Source organism: Oryctolagus cuniculus, chromosome 9 (assembly GCF_964237555.1).
Source record: "Oryctolagus cuniculus chromosome 9, mOryCun1.1, whole genome shotgun sequence".
Classification (NCBI taxonomy): Eukaryota; Metazoa; Chordata; class Mammalia; order Lagomorpha; family Leporidae; genus Oryctolagus; species Oryctolagus cuniculus.
The window spans coordinates 35,289,916-35,310,897 of record NC_091440.1 but is presented as its reverse complement, the minus strand read 5'-3'; the positions used below and the strand labels follow the sequence as shown (position 1 = coordinate 35,310,897).

Sequence of the window (20,982 nt, the reverse complement as noted above, 5' to 3'; positions counted from 1 at the left end):
ATATTTTCTTCCAGTTGTTTCACTGTTTCAGGTTTTACAATTAAGTCTTTGATCATTTCTGAATTAATTTTTCTATATGATGAGAGATAGGGCTTAGTTCCATTCTTCTGCAATTGGATATCCAGTTTTCCCAGCAAAATTTATTGAAGAGAATTTCCTTCCTGTAATGCATACTCTTGTTCTGTCTTGAAACTTAGCTGTCAATATATGGATTTATTTCTGGGTTATCTATTCTGTCCCACTGGTTCATGTCTCTGTTGTTAACCTAGTACCATACTGTTTTGGCTATTACTTTGTAGTATGTTTGAAATTAAGGCATAGTAATTGTGGGGAGCAACTCGGACTAGACTAAGTTACTGGAATTAAGACTTATTCTATGCATCTGCTCTCCCACAATATGGCGCTGGGAGAGGAGTAAACAGCTTCTACACAGCTGCCTCCAGTTCGACCAATAAACTGCAGGAGCTGCTCCTGATTGGAGGAGAGCAGCGTGCTTGGCGTGTGGGTAGCAGAGTTGGGATTGGTGAAGAGGACTATAAAGGAGGAGAGAGACAACATGCACCAGGAACATCTAAAGGGAACATCTGGATAACATCTGAGCAGCCCCCGAGAGAGCCAGCCGGCGGTGTGCCGCTCCCCCGCGGAAGTGGGGAAAGTGGCAGAGGGAACCGCCCCTCCACGGAGGTGGAGGGGTTGCCAGCCAACCCGGGAAGGACCAGCAGCAAACCCGGGAAGGGCCGAGCAGACAAAAGAACAGCGCAGGGTCCTGTGTCGTTCCTCCACGAAGAGGGGGAGCGACAAGTAATGCCTCCAGTTTTGTTCTTTTTATTGAAGATTGCTTTGCTTATTCTAAATATTTTGTGGTTCCATATGAATTTCAGAACTATTGTTTTTTCCCTTTATTTCTATGAAGAATGTCATTGGTATTATTCCAGAAACTGCATTGAATTTGAGATTTTTGGTATTACGGACACATTAACAGTATTAATTCTTCCAATCCACAAACATGGGTGGTCTTTCAATATTTTTGTTTGTCTACCTTAATTTTTTACAACAGTGTTTTACAATTTTCATTTTGGAAATTATTCATTTCCTTGGTTGATTTAATCATAGGTATTTTAATTTACATGCTGCGGCTATTGTGAATGAAATTACATTCTTGATTTCTCAGTAATTCTGGATAAAATGCTGTTAACTTTTATATGTTGATTCTATATGTTGCAAACTTACTGAATTCATTTATCAATTATCACAGTTTTTTGGTGGAGTACTTAAATTTTTCTCTATACAAAATCATACCTTCAAAAACAGGAGTATTTTGACTTCCTCCTCTCCCATTTGAATGCCCTTTATTTCCTTCTTTGCCTTACTGCTTGAAAACTTGCAATAACATGTTGAGGAACAGTGGTGAAAGTGGGCATCCTTGTCTCGTTCCTAATCTTAGGGGAAATGATTTCAGTATTTCCCCAGTCAGAAGACTAGTGACTGCAGAATTGTCATACACTGCCTTAATACTGAAACTCAGTTCTAAACCACCTCAATCTCTGACTAGAATAATTTGGTCTGTAATTAGAAATCTCCTGTAGACACCCGCCATATATATATATATATATATATATAAATTCTATTCTGGGGGACGATAACATGCTCTTTAAAAATATGCTACAGGTGTAACATCCATCAATAGCTCTCTTGATCTATAATTTTGTATTTGCATTTAAATCACTGAAATATTTGTTAAATGAATCAATAGCAAAATACGAAATTTCTCTGATGAATAAAATACATTACCTTCATCATTGTTATGGCAATATACCGAGCTTCCTTCACGATCATTGGTTCGTATGAAACATCCAGTTTTGGTGATGCAAGCCCGCCAAAAGTCATGTCAGTGTTAGAAGATGGAGTTGTTACTGCAGGACTACCAGGAATCCTCTGAGCTTTCTTTACTTGCTCTTGTTGCAAAGATGTTTTTTTCTGAGAAACAGGGACGGCTTTGACCTCCACCTAACCATGGTGTTAGAAAAACCAAATATTATTATTATGTAATTGTCCTTGACACATCAAAGGAAGCAACTTGCAGTTAGGGACACAGAATTATATAAGTTTTATGTTAGCATTGATCTGTCTGGATTCCTTAAAAGGTTTACTTAGCTGGGTCAGAGTGACCTCACAATGTGTCTGTAATATGGACCCTGAAAACAGCATAAAAGATGATAAAAAATGATAAACATTCTTTTTTTATAAACTATGCTGCTCTTAAAAATTGTTATTATTTTATTTCATACTTTTTTCTTGTCATTAAGTAATATATCCTTGGAATAATGATTTTATAGGTTAAAAAATATAATACTAGAGGCTAGCACTGTGGCATAGTGGGTAAAGCCACCGCCTGTAGTGCCAGTAGATCCCATATGGGTACCGGTTCAAGTCCTGGCTGCTCCTCTTCCGATCCAGCTCCCTGCAATGCCTTGGGAAAGCAGTGGAAGATGGCTCAAGTCCTTGAGCCCCGGTACCTTTGTGTGAGACGTGGAAGAAGCTCCTGGCTCCGGATAGGCGCAGTTTCAGCCACTGCGGCCAACTAGGGAGTGAACCAGCAGATGGAAGACCTCTCTCTCTCTCTCTGCCTCATACTCTCTGCAACTTTGCCTTTCAAGTAAAATAATTAAATCCTTAAAAAACGTATAATATTTACACACATATATAAAATATATATGTATATATACTGTATGGTATATTTGTTATGCATAATAATATATAATAATAAATATGTATATGTATAAACAAGCTATATGCATAGATGCGCATATATGTGATATTCAATATATTATATGCAACATGTCTGGGATGTACATATATATGTATGATATATAAATAAAACAATATATATATTAAGCTCTATAATAGGTACAGTAGCTATGGGATGTCAGGTTACTTGTTAAGATACATGTTCAGAGGTATAATTGGGCCCAAACTTAGCCCTATTTACCTCTTGTCTCCCCAGGTTACAAGGTGATTTAACTATGGGTAGCTCTACATTTGCACCCTTGGAAACTCCCTTAGGATCTATGCTTAATAATCGGGAGACCCTTAGACCAGACTGGATTAAGGAATTATAACTAATGCAATGTATCCATGTAAAATGCTTAAGGATAATTAAGCTCATGAAGAGCTGTGTCTGTTTTTATCTTCTCAGTTCCTACAAAGAGACAGTGAGGCTGTATAGCTCTGCTTGCATTCATACGGACTTACTTCTAAGGGTACAGTTTAAAACTTGCTAGGGGATCACAAATCCTTTTGGGCTAAATGGTAATGCTAATATCTTAAGTTTCAAAGTGATCATATAGGTGAAATTATTGTTAAAGTGACCATGTCAATAGGATTAAATGTTCACAACTAATGATAAATAGAATTAAAGAAAAGTCAATGCTCCAACATGGGAAGGAATCCATATAGCAGACTCATATAATGGCAATCACTTTAAGTAGCACTCAGTGACCTTAGAATCAGCTCTAAAGGCATTATGGTCTGGCTAAAAAGCCCACAAGAGCATTTCAGGCATGGAAAGCCAGGGTACTCATGCAAAAAGTGTCTGTACATGGAAAACCACCCTGGGTGAAACCCCAGTGGAAGGAGCAGTCATCAAAGAAGGATGTACTTTTCTCTGGAGGGAGGAGAGGGCTTCCACTTTGCTTATGGCCTTGTCTGAATATTGACGGAGTTTGTGGATTCAGAAGGCTTCTATAGCCTAGGCAGCTCATGTCAAGAGCCTTAGGTGATCACTGACGTTGCACCTAAGAGTGTTAATTGTTAAATTAACAGCAGGAGTCACTGTGCACTAATTTCCCATAGGACCTCTGTTCCCAAAGAGCTACGGTATTAACGTTAATGGTAAAACTTGATCCCAATGATTTACCTTGTTCTAGTCTGTTATATTCTTATACATATAAGTTCTAGTTATGTCTAAGTGTCAAACTCCAGTACCTGTATACTTAGGTGTTTCTTTAAAGTTAAGAGCTTAAAACATGAACTCTTGCATATTATATCTCTCTGAAATTCCTATCTTGTATGTTTTATCATAAGGTCAGATATTTAAAAGGCAGCTGGCTGGCGCTGCGGCTCACTAGGCTAATCCTTGCGGCGCTGGCACACCGGGTTCTAGTCCCGGTCGGGGCGCCGGATTCTGTCCTGGTTGCCTCTCTTCCAGGCCAGCTCTCTGCTGTGGCCAGGGAGTGCAGTGGAGGATGGCCCAAGTGCTTGGGCCCTGCACCCCATGGGAGACCAGGATAAGTACCTGGCTCCTGCCATTGGCAGCGCAGTGCGCCGGCCGCAGCACGCCGGCTGTGGCGGCCATTGGAGGGTGAACCAATGGCAAAAAGGAAGACCTTTCTCTCTCTTTCTCACTGTCCACTCTGCCTGTCAAAAAAATAAATAAATAAAAAATAAAAGGCAGCTAAGGATATTTCTAGAAATGGTAAGATTCTGTGGGATTTGAATTCCAAGATTTAGGTTCCAAGCTTTCTTATATGGCTTTAAAATGCCCTGATTCAGACACAATGCTGGACAGGGTAGCTACAAAAGTTGTTTCAGAGAAATAAGAGCTTCTAACTGAAGCTCCGACATTGGAAATTGCTGATGACAGGGTTGTACGGAATATATATTCCAGGATTTGGATTCTAAGCCCTGTATTTGCTTAAAAAGCCCCTGACACAGACACACCGTGCAGGACAGGGGACCACAGAAAGTATTCCAAGGAATTAAGGAGTTTTTGACAAAAATTCCAACATTAGGAATTCCAGAGCAAGCCATTCATAGGGAGTACCTCTTCAGATCAGTTTCAGCTTAAGTGAAAGGGACCTTACCAGGTGCTATTGAGCATGACTACCCCAGTAAAATTAGGATTAAACTTCTACCTCTTAAGTCTTCACAGGTGAACTCAAAAGACACGCCTGATTTTTCCTGTAACCCAATCAGATACCTTAAGCATCTCTTCAAAGCAAACAGAGTAAGTAAAGCTTTAGCTTTCATCACATCAAGCAGCAGACATGCTGTACCTGCCTCTCTTGATTCTCTCTGGGAACTGTTATTGATGATAAAACTCCTAATGGATTCTTCTATTATAATTCTCTATGCTCAACTAAATGGGTTTATAATACACAAAAGGGTAGCCTATCACCACCCACTATCTGGGAGTCTATAAAATACATTCTTTTCATCTTAAGGGACACACCACTTAGAATTGGTTTTGTTCAGTTTTGCCTTTGCTAATTAACACACTTAACACATTTCAGAACTCAACTTGTGGGAGCAACTGACCATGCAGGCGACACAGACATTGGCAGTGACCGAGATTGCTCTGGCTAACAAAGCAAAGTTGTTAGATAAGATAGACAGAGACTTCCAGACCCTGGACAGGCAGGGCCTGCACTACACCCCTCATGAGCAGGAAGCAGCTACAGAAGATGGATAATTCTACGCCCTTCAAAATCCCTCAGGATTAAGGGACGGAGTCTCAGTGGGGAATGATGTAGGCAAGCCTACAGGATAAAACTGTTCAGGTTAGTGAGCTGGAAGACCATGCCTTCACCACACCCCTGTGTGACCTCATGCCTCTGTATGACCACACCTGTGTGCCCACCGGCCTTTCCACTCCCCTTTGAAAGTAGATTAAAAGCCTCAGAAACAGTGTGCCTGGCTCTTTTGACCCTTTTTCTTTTCTTTGGCCTTTTGCCATTTTGCGGGCCAGTGCTGGCCTGCGTGGGCTAGCTGCCCCATGCTTCCTGACCTACATGCTCTTCCATGTGGCTGGCTCCTGGTACTTGGTATGAATCTAGATTTCCCTCTCTCTTTTAGATAGGACCCTCACACTCTCCTACGCATCTTTCTCTCACTGAATAAAAGCTTAAAATGAAAAAGAAAGTAAAGAATTCTACATTCACTAATTCAGCACACAACTATTTTCATTCTTTTATAATCCTAAATTACATATTTATAATTTAGTAAGTATATCATTTTAAAAATATGATTATACTTGAAAGGCAATTAAGTCTTTTTAAGAAATATAATTTTTTATTTTAGAGAGAGAGAGACAGAAAGGTCCCCCTCCACCAATCCACCCCCGAAATGGCTGCCATGGCCGGCACGCTGCACCACTCCAAAGCCAGGAGCCAGGTGCCTCCCCCCAGTCTCCCACGCGGGTGCAGGGCCCAAGCACCCAGGCCACCCTCCACTGCACTCCCGGGCCACAGCAGAGAACCAGACGGGAAGAGGATCAACCGAGACCAGAACCTGGTGCCCACAAGTGATGCCAGCGCCACAGGCGGAGGACCAGCCAAGTGAGCCACGACGCTGGCCCCAAGAAAGATAAATTTTTAAATGTATTCTAGGGGTCAGTATTGTGGCACAATGAGTTAAGCTGCCATATGTGACACTGGCATTCCATCTGAACACAAATTTAAGCCCTAGTTGCTCCATTTCTGATCCAGCTCCCTGCTAACATGCCTGGGAAAGCAGCAGAGGATGGCTGCTGCTACCCATGTTGGAGATCCAGGCTCCTGGCATTGGCTTGGCCCAACTTCAACCTTTGGGGCCATTTGAGGAGTAAACCAGAGGATGGTAAATTTCTCTCTCCCCCTCTCTTTCTCTATAACTTTGACTTTCAAATAAACAAATCATTTCTTGAAATGTATTTTAGCATTCATTTATTCAATCACTATGTGTTGAGGGTCTTCCCTTTATGTGCCTTGCTCTGGTTATACACTTTCTTATCCTTTCTTTGCGTTAAGCACAGCACCTAGTGAAATATATAAAAAACAAAACAACACAACAAAAATTAAAAGGGTCATTTGGAAACTTAGAGATTCATTATTTTAAACAGTTTTTTTGTGTCCTCCATTATTTAAAGAGGGTAGTACAAATAGATTCCAAACATTTACCATATGTGATATCTTGCAGTTATAATAGTAGTCAGTACACTGTTAGTACAATCTGTTAATTCAATTCAGATGTAATTACCTTCATATTGGGAACATGGACGACATCCCCATACTGGTCTTTTGTTTGAACAGTTATGGTGGTAGGCCAACCACAGCGAATATCATCCTTATTGAGGATCAAAGATGTTTTCTGAGGATCTGCATAGGAATCTGGCTGAAGCCACCTAACAGCAATGAAACAAACAAAAGATAAGCACTCATCAGCATCTTCAACAATTAACATGAAGTTAAGCCAAATGTACAAAATTTGTATCAAACAAAATGCTATAATATCTTCTTTTCAATTTCAGTGATAATCACTACCTCCCTTAGAAATGGTTAACAACAAATTCATCAACAAGCATGCCAAAGCAGAGACTTCTAATGTTTACATACCATATAGATGTAACTTTGAATTGAGACACTTTAAATGTGGTTAAGTTAAAATAATCAAGAAAATGATGTATTAGTGTATAGCTGAAAAAAGAATAGCTTCTCTGAAAACAGGAGTAGAAAAGGTATCCTGCTTCACTGGGCATATCTGGCTTCAAAAAGCATTGTCTATGCTTTTTTAAAAACACATTTCTCAGCCGGCACCGTGGCTCACTAGGCTAATCCTCCACTTGCGGCGCCAGCACCCCGGGTTCTAGTCCCTGTCAGGGCACCGGATTCTGTCCTGATTGCTCCTCTTCCTGTCCAGCTCTCTGCTGTGGCCCAGGAGTGCAGTGGAGGATGGCCCAGGTCCTTGGGCCCTGCACCCGAATGGGAGACCAGGAGGAAGCATCTGGCTCCTGGTTTCAGATCGGCACAGCGTCCCAGCCGTAGTGGCCACTTGGGGGATGAACCAATGGAAAAAGGAAGACCTTTCTCTCTGTCTCTCTCTCTCACTGTCTAACTCTACCTGTCAAAAAATAAATAAATAAAATAAAAACACACTTCTCAATCTTTTCATTACCTTTCCTTCCATGCACAATCTGTCAGCTTTCTATAGTCTGTGGAATCCATTCCTGAATTCATTACATTATCTACATTCTAGTCATCCTATGAAAAGTGTAATAAGTAATTCTATCATGTATAACATAGAAATGTCTGTAAAGACAACTGTGAGGCTGACTTAAAAGATTTGCTCTTCCTCTTCAACCACCACTGTGGATTTTAAAAATTGAAGAGTAATCTGTGCAATTTTAAACTTAAAACCAGGAGTGGTTTTTAGCCTAGTGTTTAAGACACCTGTTAAAATGCCCATACTTAATGGCAGAATGCCTGATTTTGATATCCAGCTTTCGTTTCTGATTCCAGCTTCCTGATAATGCAGGGGGTAGACAGTGATGATGGCTTAAGTCATTAGGCTCCTGCTACCCATGTGAGAAACCTGGGTTGGGTTCCTAGCTCCTGGCTTCAGCTTTGCTCAGTCCCGGCCATTGAAGGCATATGGGAAGTAAGCCAGTGGATGGGAGCTCTCTGGGTCTCTGTTTCTAAATCTTCCTAATAAAAAATAAGATAAATTTAAAACCAGAAAGAAATTATATATTTTTCTACTAGTAAAATCACACCAGTCAATTCATTGCTTTGATTTTCATTTCTGAAAAAAGTAAACAGTAACAAAATAACAATTACATTTAAAAAAATTTATACTTCAGCATGTCTAAAATCCATAAACCAGATTATTTTACATGGTGTTTTAACATCTTACTGACTCCTTTTGCATTTCTACTCAGAAATGAAGCTTAAGAAAAAGTATATGTAATACTCAAAGTACATTACTTACCTTGCAAGCCTTCCACCACTTGATCCTGGAACACAAGCAATAAAATCATCCAGAAAGGACTGTTCATTGCTTTGGATTTGAAGTGGTAAGTTTCCTTCAAGTGCCTCTAATATGGTAGGTGAATGCGAAAGTGCTAATCCCTTTCCAAGAATACCAGAATGGGTTTTGCACACCTGTTAGATAAAATAAAATATTTACTATAAATATGACATCTTCTTTGAAGTTTTTCAGTGTGTGAACACTTTAGGTAGGCCTTCTCAGGGAAAGCATTTTCTTCTCATCCCCCAGGGGTCCTTCCTTTAGCCTGTAAATTAGGAAATTCTGACAGAGAAAAACATGGCATAATATTTCCAGTGTCTCTCTTCACTCAAAAAAAATTATGACTTGCCTGCTAGATGAAGAGGTGCCTCTCTTCCCAGGCCAGCCCCTCAACATGGTATAATCTCATTTTTCAGGATCAGAGCTCCTTCTACAGGCAGCTGAGGAAGTCTCATTCTCCTAGAATCCCCATTATTGGTAGCTAGTGTGGCTAAGTCATGTATGCTGTCTTGGGTGAACAGGTAGTAAGGTGTTCACTTGGGTAAAAAAAGAAAGGAGGTGAAGGTCTGACTGTGGCTGCATATAAATCTCACTAGCTGTCTGAGCCTTATTAACTAAGTAAAAGAGCCACATAAAAGTGTAATCTTAGTTTCACCTGACAAGTAAACCTATGTTTTCGGGAAGAACTGCTTTAATGTTCAAACTTGAGAAACTTCTTAATAATAAATTTCAAAAAATATTTTCCACAGAAAATAACAGTTCCAGAAAATGTGTACAATGTGTTCATATCAAATTTATACACTAATAATCCCTAAAATCTATAAGGAATGCAATTAAAAAATCATTATCTTTAGAATCAAATAGATTTAAGTTCAAATCCTGACTCTGGACAAGTTGTTTGCTGTGTGCTTATGAGCTAAGAAGAAACAATCTAGCATCTGCAAATGTATTATCTGGTGATCAAATAATATCTCTTATATGATTACTATAAAATTTAAGTTAAATAAAATAAATAGTATGCTGTCTAACAAACTGTTTAATACATGTTGGAACACAACAATGACCTTACATGCCAAAAAGGTAGGCAATTTGGGACATAAATTTTTTTTCTTAAATAACAGGATAATAGACATTTCTTTGTGTCTGGCCTAATGATATTTTATATACCATAATAATCTCTGACCTGATAATGTTAGTTCTTGAGGATTCTCCTTAACTAGGACATTTCCAATCATCTATTAAGTGTATCTTTTTTTTTTTTTTTTTTTTTTTTTTTTTTGACAGGCAGAGTGGACAGTGAGAGAGAGAGACAGAGAGAGAAAGGTCTTCCTTTGCCGTTGGTTCACCCTCCAATGGCCGCCGCTGCAGCCGGCGCACCGCGCTGATCCTGGCAGGAGCCAGGAGCCAGGTGCTTTTCCTGGTCTCCCATGGGGTGCAGGGCCCAAGCACCTGGGCCATCCTCCACTGCACTCCCTGGCCACAGCAGAGAGCTGGCCTGGAAGAGGGGCAACCGGGACAGAATCCGGCGCCCCAACCGGGACTAGAACCCGGTGTGCCGGCGCCGCAAGGTGGAGGATTAGCCTATTGAGCCACGGCGCCGGCTTATTAAGTGTATCTTAAATGTTTGCTTAATTCATTAATTATTTTTTTACCTAAGGTATAATGATTTAATGTTAAAACACACACACACACACACACACACACACAAAAGCTAGTGGTTTTTTAAAAAACTGAAGTATTTTAACAATACCAAGGATACCATAGTTCCCTATTCAGAAATACTTCTCAAAATCATGGACCTTGTCGCTGCATGGCCAGAGGTCAAATTCCAGCTGAGGTGACGGCCAGTTCTGTGATCCTGGGCAGGTTATCTAGTTGTGTGTGCTTTAGTTTTCTCATTGGAAAATTGAATTAAGAGTCTCTAATTTGTAGGGTTGTTATGAGGACTCAATAAATTAAAAACATATACAAAGTATTTATAGTAAGGTTTGATAAAATAAATGCTTTTATGATTACTGCTTTGACCAATGCACCTCAGGAAATAAACAGAACGTAAGATACTAGCCTTAGGGATTAGAAGTCTTGAGTACTAGACTTTATTTCCCAATTGAGTTCTTTGATAGGGTACATAATTCTACTGAACTGTTTTGAAAACATATTTACTTATTTATTTGAAAGGCAGAGTTAGAGAGAGAGATAGAGAGAGATCTTGCATCTGTTTTTATTCATTCTTCAAATGGCTGCAATAGATGACACTGAGTCAGGTCAAAGCCAAGTGCCTCAAACTCCATCTGGGTTTCCCACATGGGTGGCAAGGGCCCAAGCACTTGTCCATCTTCTGCTGCTTTCCCAGGCACATTAGCAGGGAGTTGGATTGGAAGTGGAGCAGCTGCGACTGGAATCAGTGCTTGCTTATATATGATGCTGACATCACCAGTGTTGGCCTAACCTGTTATGCCACAACACCAGCCACAGTTTCTTTGAACTTTGATGATTGTAAGATGTAAGAAAAAATACTGACTTCAGAGTATAATTGTAAAAACAAATAAATAATATTAAAGATGCTGTAAACCAGGAAGTGCTCTATAGATATTAGTTAAGTTACTACTACTAAATACATTCACCTAGCACAGAAAATAAGCATAACCTAAATAATGCAAAATCTAAATTATGCATCCCAAATGTAGCTTCTGTTCCATGGCAAATTCAGAAAAAAAAATACATAATATAGCACAGGCAATTGATGTAGCAGTTAAGATGCCACTTGGCACACTCATATCTCATATTGTGAGTGCCTGGGCTCAAGTCTTGGCTCTGCTCTCGATTCCTGATTCCAGCTTTCTGACAGTGTGCACCATGGGAAGCAATAGGAGATGGCTCAGATAGTCACATCCCTGTCACCAAACTGGGAGACCCAGCTTTAGCTTGGCCCAAGTTGAACTGTTGAGGGTATTTGGAGAGTGAATCAGTGATAGGAGATATCTATCTCTCAAATAAATAAATAATATTTTTAGATAGACATAACATAGTATAAGTCATTCTAAGAATAAAACTCTTCTACTCTGGACTATTTACAAAACCATTCATTTTATAAGAAATTGCTAATCATATTTAGTACATTTTTTGGAGAGTATTTTCAACATAAAGAGCTACCAACCTCAGCTCTGCAAAAAATTTTTGGAAAGTTTATAAATTTATTATATACTATGAATAGCACTTATGCAGTTAAGTAACTCTCAATCTAACACCTACCTTTGTGGCATTTCAATATGGAAAATTCACTCAACACTGATGGTCTCAGCACAGAGCATGTACCCATTTTCCATTAGCTGCACATCAGAATCTCTGGTCTACACTAAGTAGATACTGTAATTTGAAAAATGCTGCCTACGGATTCTGATGTTCCCATCCTATTAATGACTGTTAGTTTAGACTGATGAAATTAAGAGAGTACTATAATAGTCTCTAAGTACTTTCAAGCAATAAAATATTACAGATTAAAAAACAGATCCAAAAGAGCACTTCACTGAAATACAGTACTTACATATTTCAAATTATAATACCAAATGGGCTATTTAACTAATGTCAATATAAGCAAATCACAGCAGCAAGAAACAATGTTTCCTAACTACTTATAGCCAACTAGTTCACAGCACTTCATATAAATTGATCACAATCTGAATTTACCAACTGTACCTTCCTCATCTTTGCTACTTCCTGCCAAAATTTGTAATATAACCATCCCCCTCCAGGTTCCTTTGTGAAATGCCTTTCCACTTTTTTAGCTGACAAAATAAAACATCTTTCAAGATGCAGCTTAAATTTCCACAGGTCTGCAAAGCCTTCTCCACACTTTACATAGCTTCCTTCCCTTGTTCTGTCCATCTGTGAAATGTTGATAAGCATTCCCCTCACTCTTGGCACTTGGTTGCTCTTCCTTCTCCCATAGGATTTTTGTCTAATTCTAGTTACTACCCACCACAGAGTACAGCAAGCACTCAGCTGGGCCTCTCATATCAAGGGAAACAGTTATTAATTATTTGTCTCTATACCTCTCAATGAAAAGATAAAGTCTTATGTTAAAGAAAAATAAGGAGGCTAATCTGAATGAAAAATACTGCTTTTACATTAGGACAAAGTTTATCCCTATGTTAAGGATCATACCTGTAATGCAGCCTCTTCAAGAATTTCAAGATCTTCTTCTAATTCATTGCCTGTTATACAAATAAAATATATAATAAAACATTAGTATTTGGTTGAATTTTATAGTTGTTTGCTACTATTATGCCACTTTTATAATTTTACCATTCCAGATTGGGTAAATACCAGTGGTTTAAAGTTTAAAATGCAAAGTATCTTAAGTGTGAATATACTCTACAATTCTCAATAAGCATCTATGAAGTGATTTGCAGAAGATATTATATTTTGTACCTTTTTAATTTTGTGTTTACACATTTTTGGCAAAAAAAGGGAGGACACTTATTATGCTGAGTCTATTTTTTTAATGATTTATTTATTTGAAAGTCAGAGTTACACAGAGAGAGGAGAGGCAGAGAGAAAGAGATAGAGGTCTTCCATCCAACAGTTCAAACCCCAGTTGGCCGCAATGGCCAGAGCTGCAATTTGTTTTGTGAATTTATTTTTAGATGTTCTGAAACAGCATTTTATGAGTACTCTTAAAATTAAAAAAACATTATCAACAAATACCCAAGTACTTGACCAGACTCACCAATTGGAAGTGCTAGATCCTTTTTCATTAAAGCTGCTGCGCAAACCCCACCAAGATTGGCTAATTCTTTTTCGAGCTGAATGACTCCCTGTAGGATTATATAAAATTTGCTGCTTTAAAATACATTTGGAAGATAATATGCATTATCAACAGAATTCAACCATTACTTTGGACATAAGAAATATGTATGTGTTAGCTAATGGTTCAATTGAGAGTACAAGATTTAGTAGTATGCCTCATGCTGGTTATAATGTTTAGGTTTACAGGTTCATTGACCAAATAACCATCATTAGTTACTTTGAAAGAACATGATTTACAACAGTTAGAAAACATGGTAGTAACTTAGTCCCTCTGTGACATCAGGGTCTACTATTTGTTCAGATGGTATAGCCACCCACACAGGATCAGCGCAAGCATGATTGTGGGGAGCAAACCGGACTAGACTGAGTTACTGGAATTAAGACTTATTCTATGCATCTGCTCTCCCACAATATGGCGCTGGGAGAGGAGAAAACAGCTTCTACACAGCTGCCTCCAGTTCAGCTAATAAACTGTAGGACTTGCTCCTGATTGGAGGAGAGCAGCGTACTCGGCGTGTGGGCAGCCAAGTTAGGATTGGCGGAGGAGGACTATAAAGGAGGAGAGAGACGGCATGCACCAGGGAACATCTATAGGGAACATCTATGAGGAACATCTAAGAGGAACATCTAGCTGAAGGAACACCTGTGCAGCCCCCGAGACGAGCCGGCCGGCGGTGTGCCGCTCCCCTGCGGAAGTGGGGAATGTGGCCAGGGGGAACTGCCCTTCCACGGAGGTGGAAGGGATAGTAGCCAACCCGGGAAGAACCAGCAGCAAACCCGGGGAGGGCCGAGCAGACGAAAGAACAGCGCAGGGTCCTGTGTCGTTCCTCCACGAAGAGGGGGAGCGACATAATGGTGCCGTGACTCGGATAGGAAACCTAGGACGGATAGGAAACCTAGGAGGGAAGAAACGGCAAGAAGCAGGAAAATACCGGAGAGAGAGACTAGCGAAGAGCCTAGGGGAGAGCCAGACGAGAAAGGTGCCGGAAGAAGCTATTGAAAGCCTAGGCATAGACTTGGATACGGACTGTGGGAAAGAAGTTAGGATTGAAAGCGAAAGTGAAAGCTTTCATAGACTCGGATGCGGACTATGGCGGGGAAGCTAGGAGATTGAAAGCGAAAGTGAAACCTGGAGGAGGCTTGGACTTGGATACGGACTGTGGGGAGAAGCCAGGAGAAATGAGAGGAATATTGTTGGAAGAAAACTTAAGGAAACATACCGGGTAGAGAAAAATGTTAGGGAGGATGAAGCCGCGAGTGCAGGCCGAGGCGAAGACTTAAGCCACCTTGGAATTCTTCAAGTCACCCCGGGGAGCAAGAGGCGAAGATCTGGAACCAGAGGCAGAGACGTGGGCCGCCAGGTTGAAATTCGCCAGGTTAGTCCGGGGAACTTGGACTGAATGCCGGTGGTGGCGGAAAAATTCGCGGAAGCCGCCGCGTGCAGAGAGAGCACGGGGCGTGAATAGATGGGGAACGTGGGGCTGGCGCGAGGCCGTGGTGCGGGCGCGAAGTGCGTGGAGACCGCGGAGCGTGCGCGCAGAGCCGGGAACCCGCCGGCGGGGCGAGGCGCCGGGAAGCCGCGCGGAGCCTTGAAGCTGCCGCGGGGCGGGGCGAGGTGCCGAGAAGCTGCTGCGGGGCGAGGTGCCGAGAGGCTGCTGCGGGGCGAGGTGCCGAGAAGCAGCCTCGGGGCGAGCGCCGCCGGGAAACCGCGGGGATAAGAGAAGCCGCGGGAAGTTTAGAAGTAAAATGAGAGAAATAGGAATGCTGGAAGATAGAAGTAAAATGGGAGAAATAGGAATGCCCAGAGATAGAGAAATAGAGAAACAGAAAGGCCTCCCTACAACACTGCACTGTGAGAGCTTGGATTCGGTCTGCCTGATTAAGTGAGGCGATGAGCACGATGAGCACCTGCGGCGGCTAGCAGCTTATGCGCCGCAGGTCACCGAAGACAGGCACGAATTAACATCAGTAAGGCTTCCCCACAATACAACAGTTAGGAGGCTTGGATTCGGTCTGCCTGATTAAGGCGGTAAGCACCAGCAAGCAGCTCGACCAGAGTATGAGCTGCAGGTCACCGAAGATAGGCACGAACCAACACTAATAAGTCTCCCCCACAATACGGCAATGAGAAGGCTTGGATTCGGTTTGCCTGTTAGGGCTTGTAAGCCCCTGCAGGCAGAGCAGAGCATGCGCTGCGGGGCACCGAACACAGGCACGCATCAGCGCCTAAAAACCTCCTCATAACATGGCAAAGAGAGGACCCGGATTCGGTTTGCCTGATTGATAGGACTTGAAGAGCCTGTGGCAACTCTAGCAAGTAGAGCAGAGTGTGTGCCGCGGGACACCGAAGACAGGCGCGTATCAACGCCAAAAATAAAAAGAAAGGGGGAGCCGGCGCCGTGGCTCAATAGGCTAATCCTCCACCTTGCGGCGCCGGCACACCGGGTTCTAGTCCCGGTTGGGGCGCCGGATTCTGTCCCGGTTGCCCCTCTTCCAGGCCAGCTCTCTGCTATGGCCAGGGAGTGCAGTGGAGGATGGCCCAGGTGCTTGGGCCCTGCACCCCATGGGAGACCAGGAAAAGCACCTGGCTCCTGGCTCCTGCCAGGATCAGCGCGGTGCGCCGGCTGCAGCGGCGGCCATTGGAGGGTGAACCAGCGGCAAAGGAAGACCTTTCTCTCTCTCTGTCTCTCTCTCTCACTGTCCACTCTGCCTGTAAAAAAAAAAAAAAAAAAAAAAAAAAAAAAAAAAAAAAAAAAGAAAGGGGGATCTGTGGGGAGCAAACCGGACTAGACTGAGTTACTGGAATTAAGACTTATTCTATGCATCTGCTCTCCCACAATATGGCGCTGCCTCCAGTTCAGCTAATAAACTGTAGGACTTGCTCCTGATTGGAGGAGAGCAGCGTACTCGGCGTGTGGGCAGCCAAGTTAGGATTGGCGGAGGAGGACTATAAAGGAGGAGAGAGACGGCATGCACCAGGGAACATCTATAGGGAACATCTATGAGGAACATCTAAGAGGAACATCTAGCTGAAGGAACACCTGTGCAGCCCCCGAGACGAGCCGGCCGGCGGTGTGCCGCTCCCCTGCGGAAGTGGGGAATGTGGCCAGGGGGAACTGCCCTTCCACGGAGGTGGAAGGGATAGTAGCCAACCCGGGAAGAACCAGCAGCAAACCCGGGGAGGGCTGAGCAGACGAAAGAACAGCGCAGGGTCCTGTGTCGTTCCTCCACGAAGAGGGGGAGCGACACATGATTTTACTTCAATGGTTGTAGTCTGATGCAAAAATCCATTCTCTTTGTGTATTGAAACTAGCAAAAACAGACCAATGCACATAACTAAAATATTAAATATTTAAAGTTATACCCCCTTTAGCTCAAAATAAATTCCTGATTTCATAAATAGAGACAATAATACAATTTACATCAACCGTAGCCCTTAAATATACCCTCTTCCTTAACAGAAATGACAAGATAACTTATTCTTACCTCATCAGATCCAGGGCTAAATTCATATCCAATTGCAAAACACTTAAAACCATAGAAAGAAGCTTTGTCATCTTTCACATAATCAGATGCAGTCTCTAATGAGAAAAGGGCCTCATTTCCTTAAGAAGAAGGAAAAAAAGCCGCAATCAAGTTAAAACCCAAAACAATTTAATTAAAATCCCCCCCCCCATCTCAAGATGCACCAAAATATGAATCAGACACCAAAAAGCCTAAACTGACTCTTCTGGGGGCAGCTCCTGTATCTGCTTGATCAAACTGTGAGAAAAACAATACAGAGGACATTGGAAGCACTTCAAGTGTGTTATTTCTTTATGATCAATTTTTCCCTCCTTAATCAAATATTCTACCTTTAAATTACATAGGCATTTTTCATTTTTTAATTATCTGTCAATTAACTGAGATGACCTTGTTTAACCTTCTCTGTTTCAAGGTATACAACCTTTATCCTGGCATTTGGCTGTGTTTTATCTCTTCACAAACCAACAAACAAAGCACTTGAGAGTAGAAGGAAAAATTTCTGAATCCAAATTAGCTTTTCGTTAAAAGGATTAATTACTGGTTAAAAATACAACAGACTGGGGGCCAGCACTGTGGTGTAGTGGGTAAAGCCACAACCTATATAAGCACCAGTTCGAGTGCTGGCTGCTCCACTTCCAATCCAGCTTGCCTGCTAATAAGCCTGGGAAAATAGCAGAAGATGGCCCAAATGCTTGGGCCCCTGCACCCACATAGGAGACCCGGAAGAAGCTCATGGCTTTGGATCCGTCCAGCCCTGGCCTTTGAGGCCAGTTAGGGAGTGAACCAGTGGATGGAAATCTCTGTCTCTCCCTAAGTTTCAAATAAATAAAATCAATCTTAACAAAAATATAAAACACAACTGACTACACAATAGTTTTTACAACTTACCAAAACTACACAGACACTCATTCCTCAACATTAGAACTCGGGTTTGGTCAAACTAATCTTTTCCAAAATCATCAAATCACCCTCCACTCCAAAACTTGGATCATACTATGATCCCTTGCCCATGTGTATCACTTATTCTTCCCGTGTCTTTATCATTCCTTTAATAAATGCCTTTACATAGTTTAGAGACTTTTTAAATGATGCATTCTTACTAAATACCCATAAATGCATATGTTTATCACATAAAACATAAGAGAAATACTCACCTGGCAACACTAAAACCATAGTAGGCCACCCAGAGGATCCTGAAAATTTCTTTAACTCTATCCATGAATTAAGATTTTCATGAACAGATGTCAATTTTGGTCCATATCCTGAATTCTGGACAGTTCTGACAGGAATCAACAAACGGAGAACATCTTCTGACTGCGCAGTACCACACTGAGGGTCAAATTCGATTGTCATCCACCTGACACATTCTGGGAATGTCACCTGAGGTCAACAGGCAAATGGGCATGAATACAAACACACACCCCTCTGGATCAGTATATGTGTGTGTCAATGCTTTTAATAAATGAAACAAAGGAAGGATAAACTATCAAATTTAAATGAAAAAAGCTACCTATGTCAGAGAAGCAGGGAACAGAGTGATGGGGACAAATATAAAAGCTAGACTTGTTTTATAGGTGTAACACTGTACAGAACAGTTATTTAAATAATTATGAAACAAAATTTACATTTAAAAATAAAGTTCAAAAATCTTAAGTAAATAAAGCAAATGATATCTGCTTAGCGCATAACCACACAAAAATGAATCATTTCAGCTCAATTTTAAACACAGTAGCTGATGAGTACTTTGAATATTGATCATCGTTGGGATATAACTCAAAGGACAAAACACAAATACATATGCACACACACACAGAGCAAATGAATAATTAAATTACTTCCTAATTTTCATATTCACAGTATCATTGAGAACAAGGGTTCTAGATGTATAAAAAAGCAGACTCAGGTCTCCCTGTGGTCATTATTGTGAATTAGTATCAACAATACAAACTCATAAGGTATTTTACTTTTTAAAAAATTACACATATAGGGGCCGGCACTAGGGAGTAGCCTGTAAAGCTGCCGCCTGTAGTGCTGGCATCCCATATGGTTTCCGGTTTGAGTTCTGGCTGCTCTACTTCCGATCCAGTTCTCTGCTACGGCCTGGGAAAGCAGTAGAAGATGGCCCAAGTTCTTGAGCCCCTGTACCCACATGTGAGACCCTGAAGACATTCCTGGTTCCTGGCTTCAGATCAGCACAGCTCTGGCCGTTGCAGCCATCTGGGGAGTGAACCAGTGGATGAAAGACTTCTCTCTCTTTCTCTGCCTCTACCTCTCTGTAACCTTGCCTTTCAAATATACAAATCAATCTTTAAAAAATATTACACATATACAAAAATCTATTTACCTATGTATAAACATACATATAAGATGTGTGTGTGCGTGCATGTGTAAAAGGAACCAGAATGTTCTGAAACAACAGCTGGTTCCACATCTGAAGCAGGAAATGTGTAAGGTAAGTTTGATCGTTCATTTTTGGGTGTCAAATTGGCAGGATTGAGGGATGTCTAGAGAACTGGGAAAGCATTCCACTGGGAGTGTCTGCAAAGGTGTTTCCAGAGAAGACTGGTGTGTAGGTCAAAAAAGTGAGTTGGGAAATCTCATCCTGTATGTAAGCAGAAACATCCAATCAGGCAGGGGCCTGTGCTGAGCAGAAAGGAAGAGAGAAACACTGCCGCTTGGTCTCTGGTCCTTTCTCCTGGAGTGGGTGAGTTTTCTGCTGTTGCTACTGCCCTTGCACACCAGATTCCAGATTCTTTGGCCTTTGGACTCAGGGACTTTCACCACTGGCCCTTGGGTTTTTTTGGGACTTGGGATGTATCACTGGCCTGTCTCTCATTCTGAGGCTCCAAACTTCCTGGACTGAGCTGCTACTGGCCTCCCTTCCTCTTCAGCTTGCCATGTTAGCCAGTGTCTTAACAAATTGCTATTTTATCAATATATTTCCTGTATTATACAACATAAATTATGCAATTTGGAACATCTTAGCAGGCCAGAGGGCAGGGAAGCTAGTGATGATTACAAGGAGCATGTCTGAAGGACTCAGCAAGTCAGCTGAAGAGGCTTCCACGTAACAAAGAGATAAGATGTAGTTTCTTCAATAAATAAAATTCATGAAAACTGGGATCAATGTGGCACAGTGGGTAAAGCCTCCACCTGCAATGCTGGCATCCATATGGGTGCCAGTTTGAGTTCCAGCTGCTCCACTTCTGATTTAGCTCCCTGCTGATGTGCCTGGGAAAGCAGTAGAGGATGGACCAAGTACTTGGACCCTGTACCATGTGGGAGAGCCAGAGAAGGCTCATGGCTTTGGATCAGTCTGCCTCCATTGTGGCCATTTGGGGAGTCAGCCAGTGGATGGAAGATCTCTCTCTTCCCCTGCCCCTACTTCCCTCTCTCTGTGGCTCTGCCTCTCAAACATAAAAATAAAATTAAATTAAAAAAAAAAAGATAGAGATGGAAGGGGGTTTATGTACTTAAGCTTAAAAGGGACTGGGGGCCAGTGCTTTGGCATAGTGGGTAAAGCTGCCATGTGCAATGCAGGCATCCCATATGGGCACCGGTTTGAGTCCCTGCTGCTCCACTTGTGATCCAGTTCTCTGCTATGGCCTGGAAAAGCAGTAGAAGACAGCCCAGGTCCTTAGACCGCCACCTCCTTGTGGGAGACCTGGAGGAAGCTCCTGGCTCCTGGTTTCGGATCAGCTCAGCTCTGGCCGTTGCAGCCATCTGGGGAGTGAACCAGTGGATCTCTTGGCTTCAGCCTCTCTGTAACTCTGCCTTTTAAATAAATAAAATAAATCGCTTTTTTAAAAAAAATTTTTTTTGTTAAAAGACTTATTTACTTGAAAGTCAGAGTTAAACAGAGAGAGA

At 41.7% G+C, this 20,982-nt stretch overlaps 1 protein-coding gene across 23 annotated transcripts in view; it reads right to left on the bottom strand.

Moving 5' to 3' along the window:
* The window catches only part of MYCBP2 (MYC binding protein 2), a 304,484-nt gene that overhangs the window by 115,569 nt on the left and 167,933 nt on the right, over positions 1–20,982 (bottom strand). For all 23 annotated transcript variants that reach the window (XM_051850575.2, XM_051850577.2, XM_051850583.2 and 20 more), the window contains 7 exons: positions 18,270–18,495; positions 17,077–17,195; positions 13,511–13,598; positions 12,946–12,995; positions 8,743–8,915; positions 7,015–7,159; positions 1,792–2,007 (listed from right to left, as the gene is read on the bottom strand). In XM_051850575.2, coding sequence (XP_051706535.2) covers positions 1,792–2,007; positions 7,015–7,159; positions 8,743–8,915; positions 12,946–12,995; positions 13,511–13,598; positions 17,077–17,195; positions 18,270–18,495 — 1,017 coding nt within the window. The remainder of the gene's footprint in view (positions 1–1,791; positions 2,008–7,014; positions 7,160–8,742; positions 8,916–12,945; positions 12,996–13,510; positions 13,599–17,076; positions 17,196–18,269; positions 18,496–20,982) is intronic.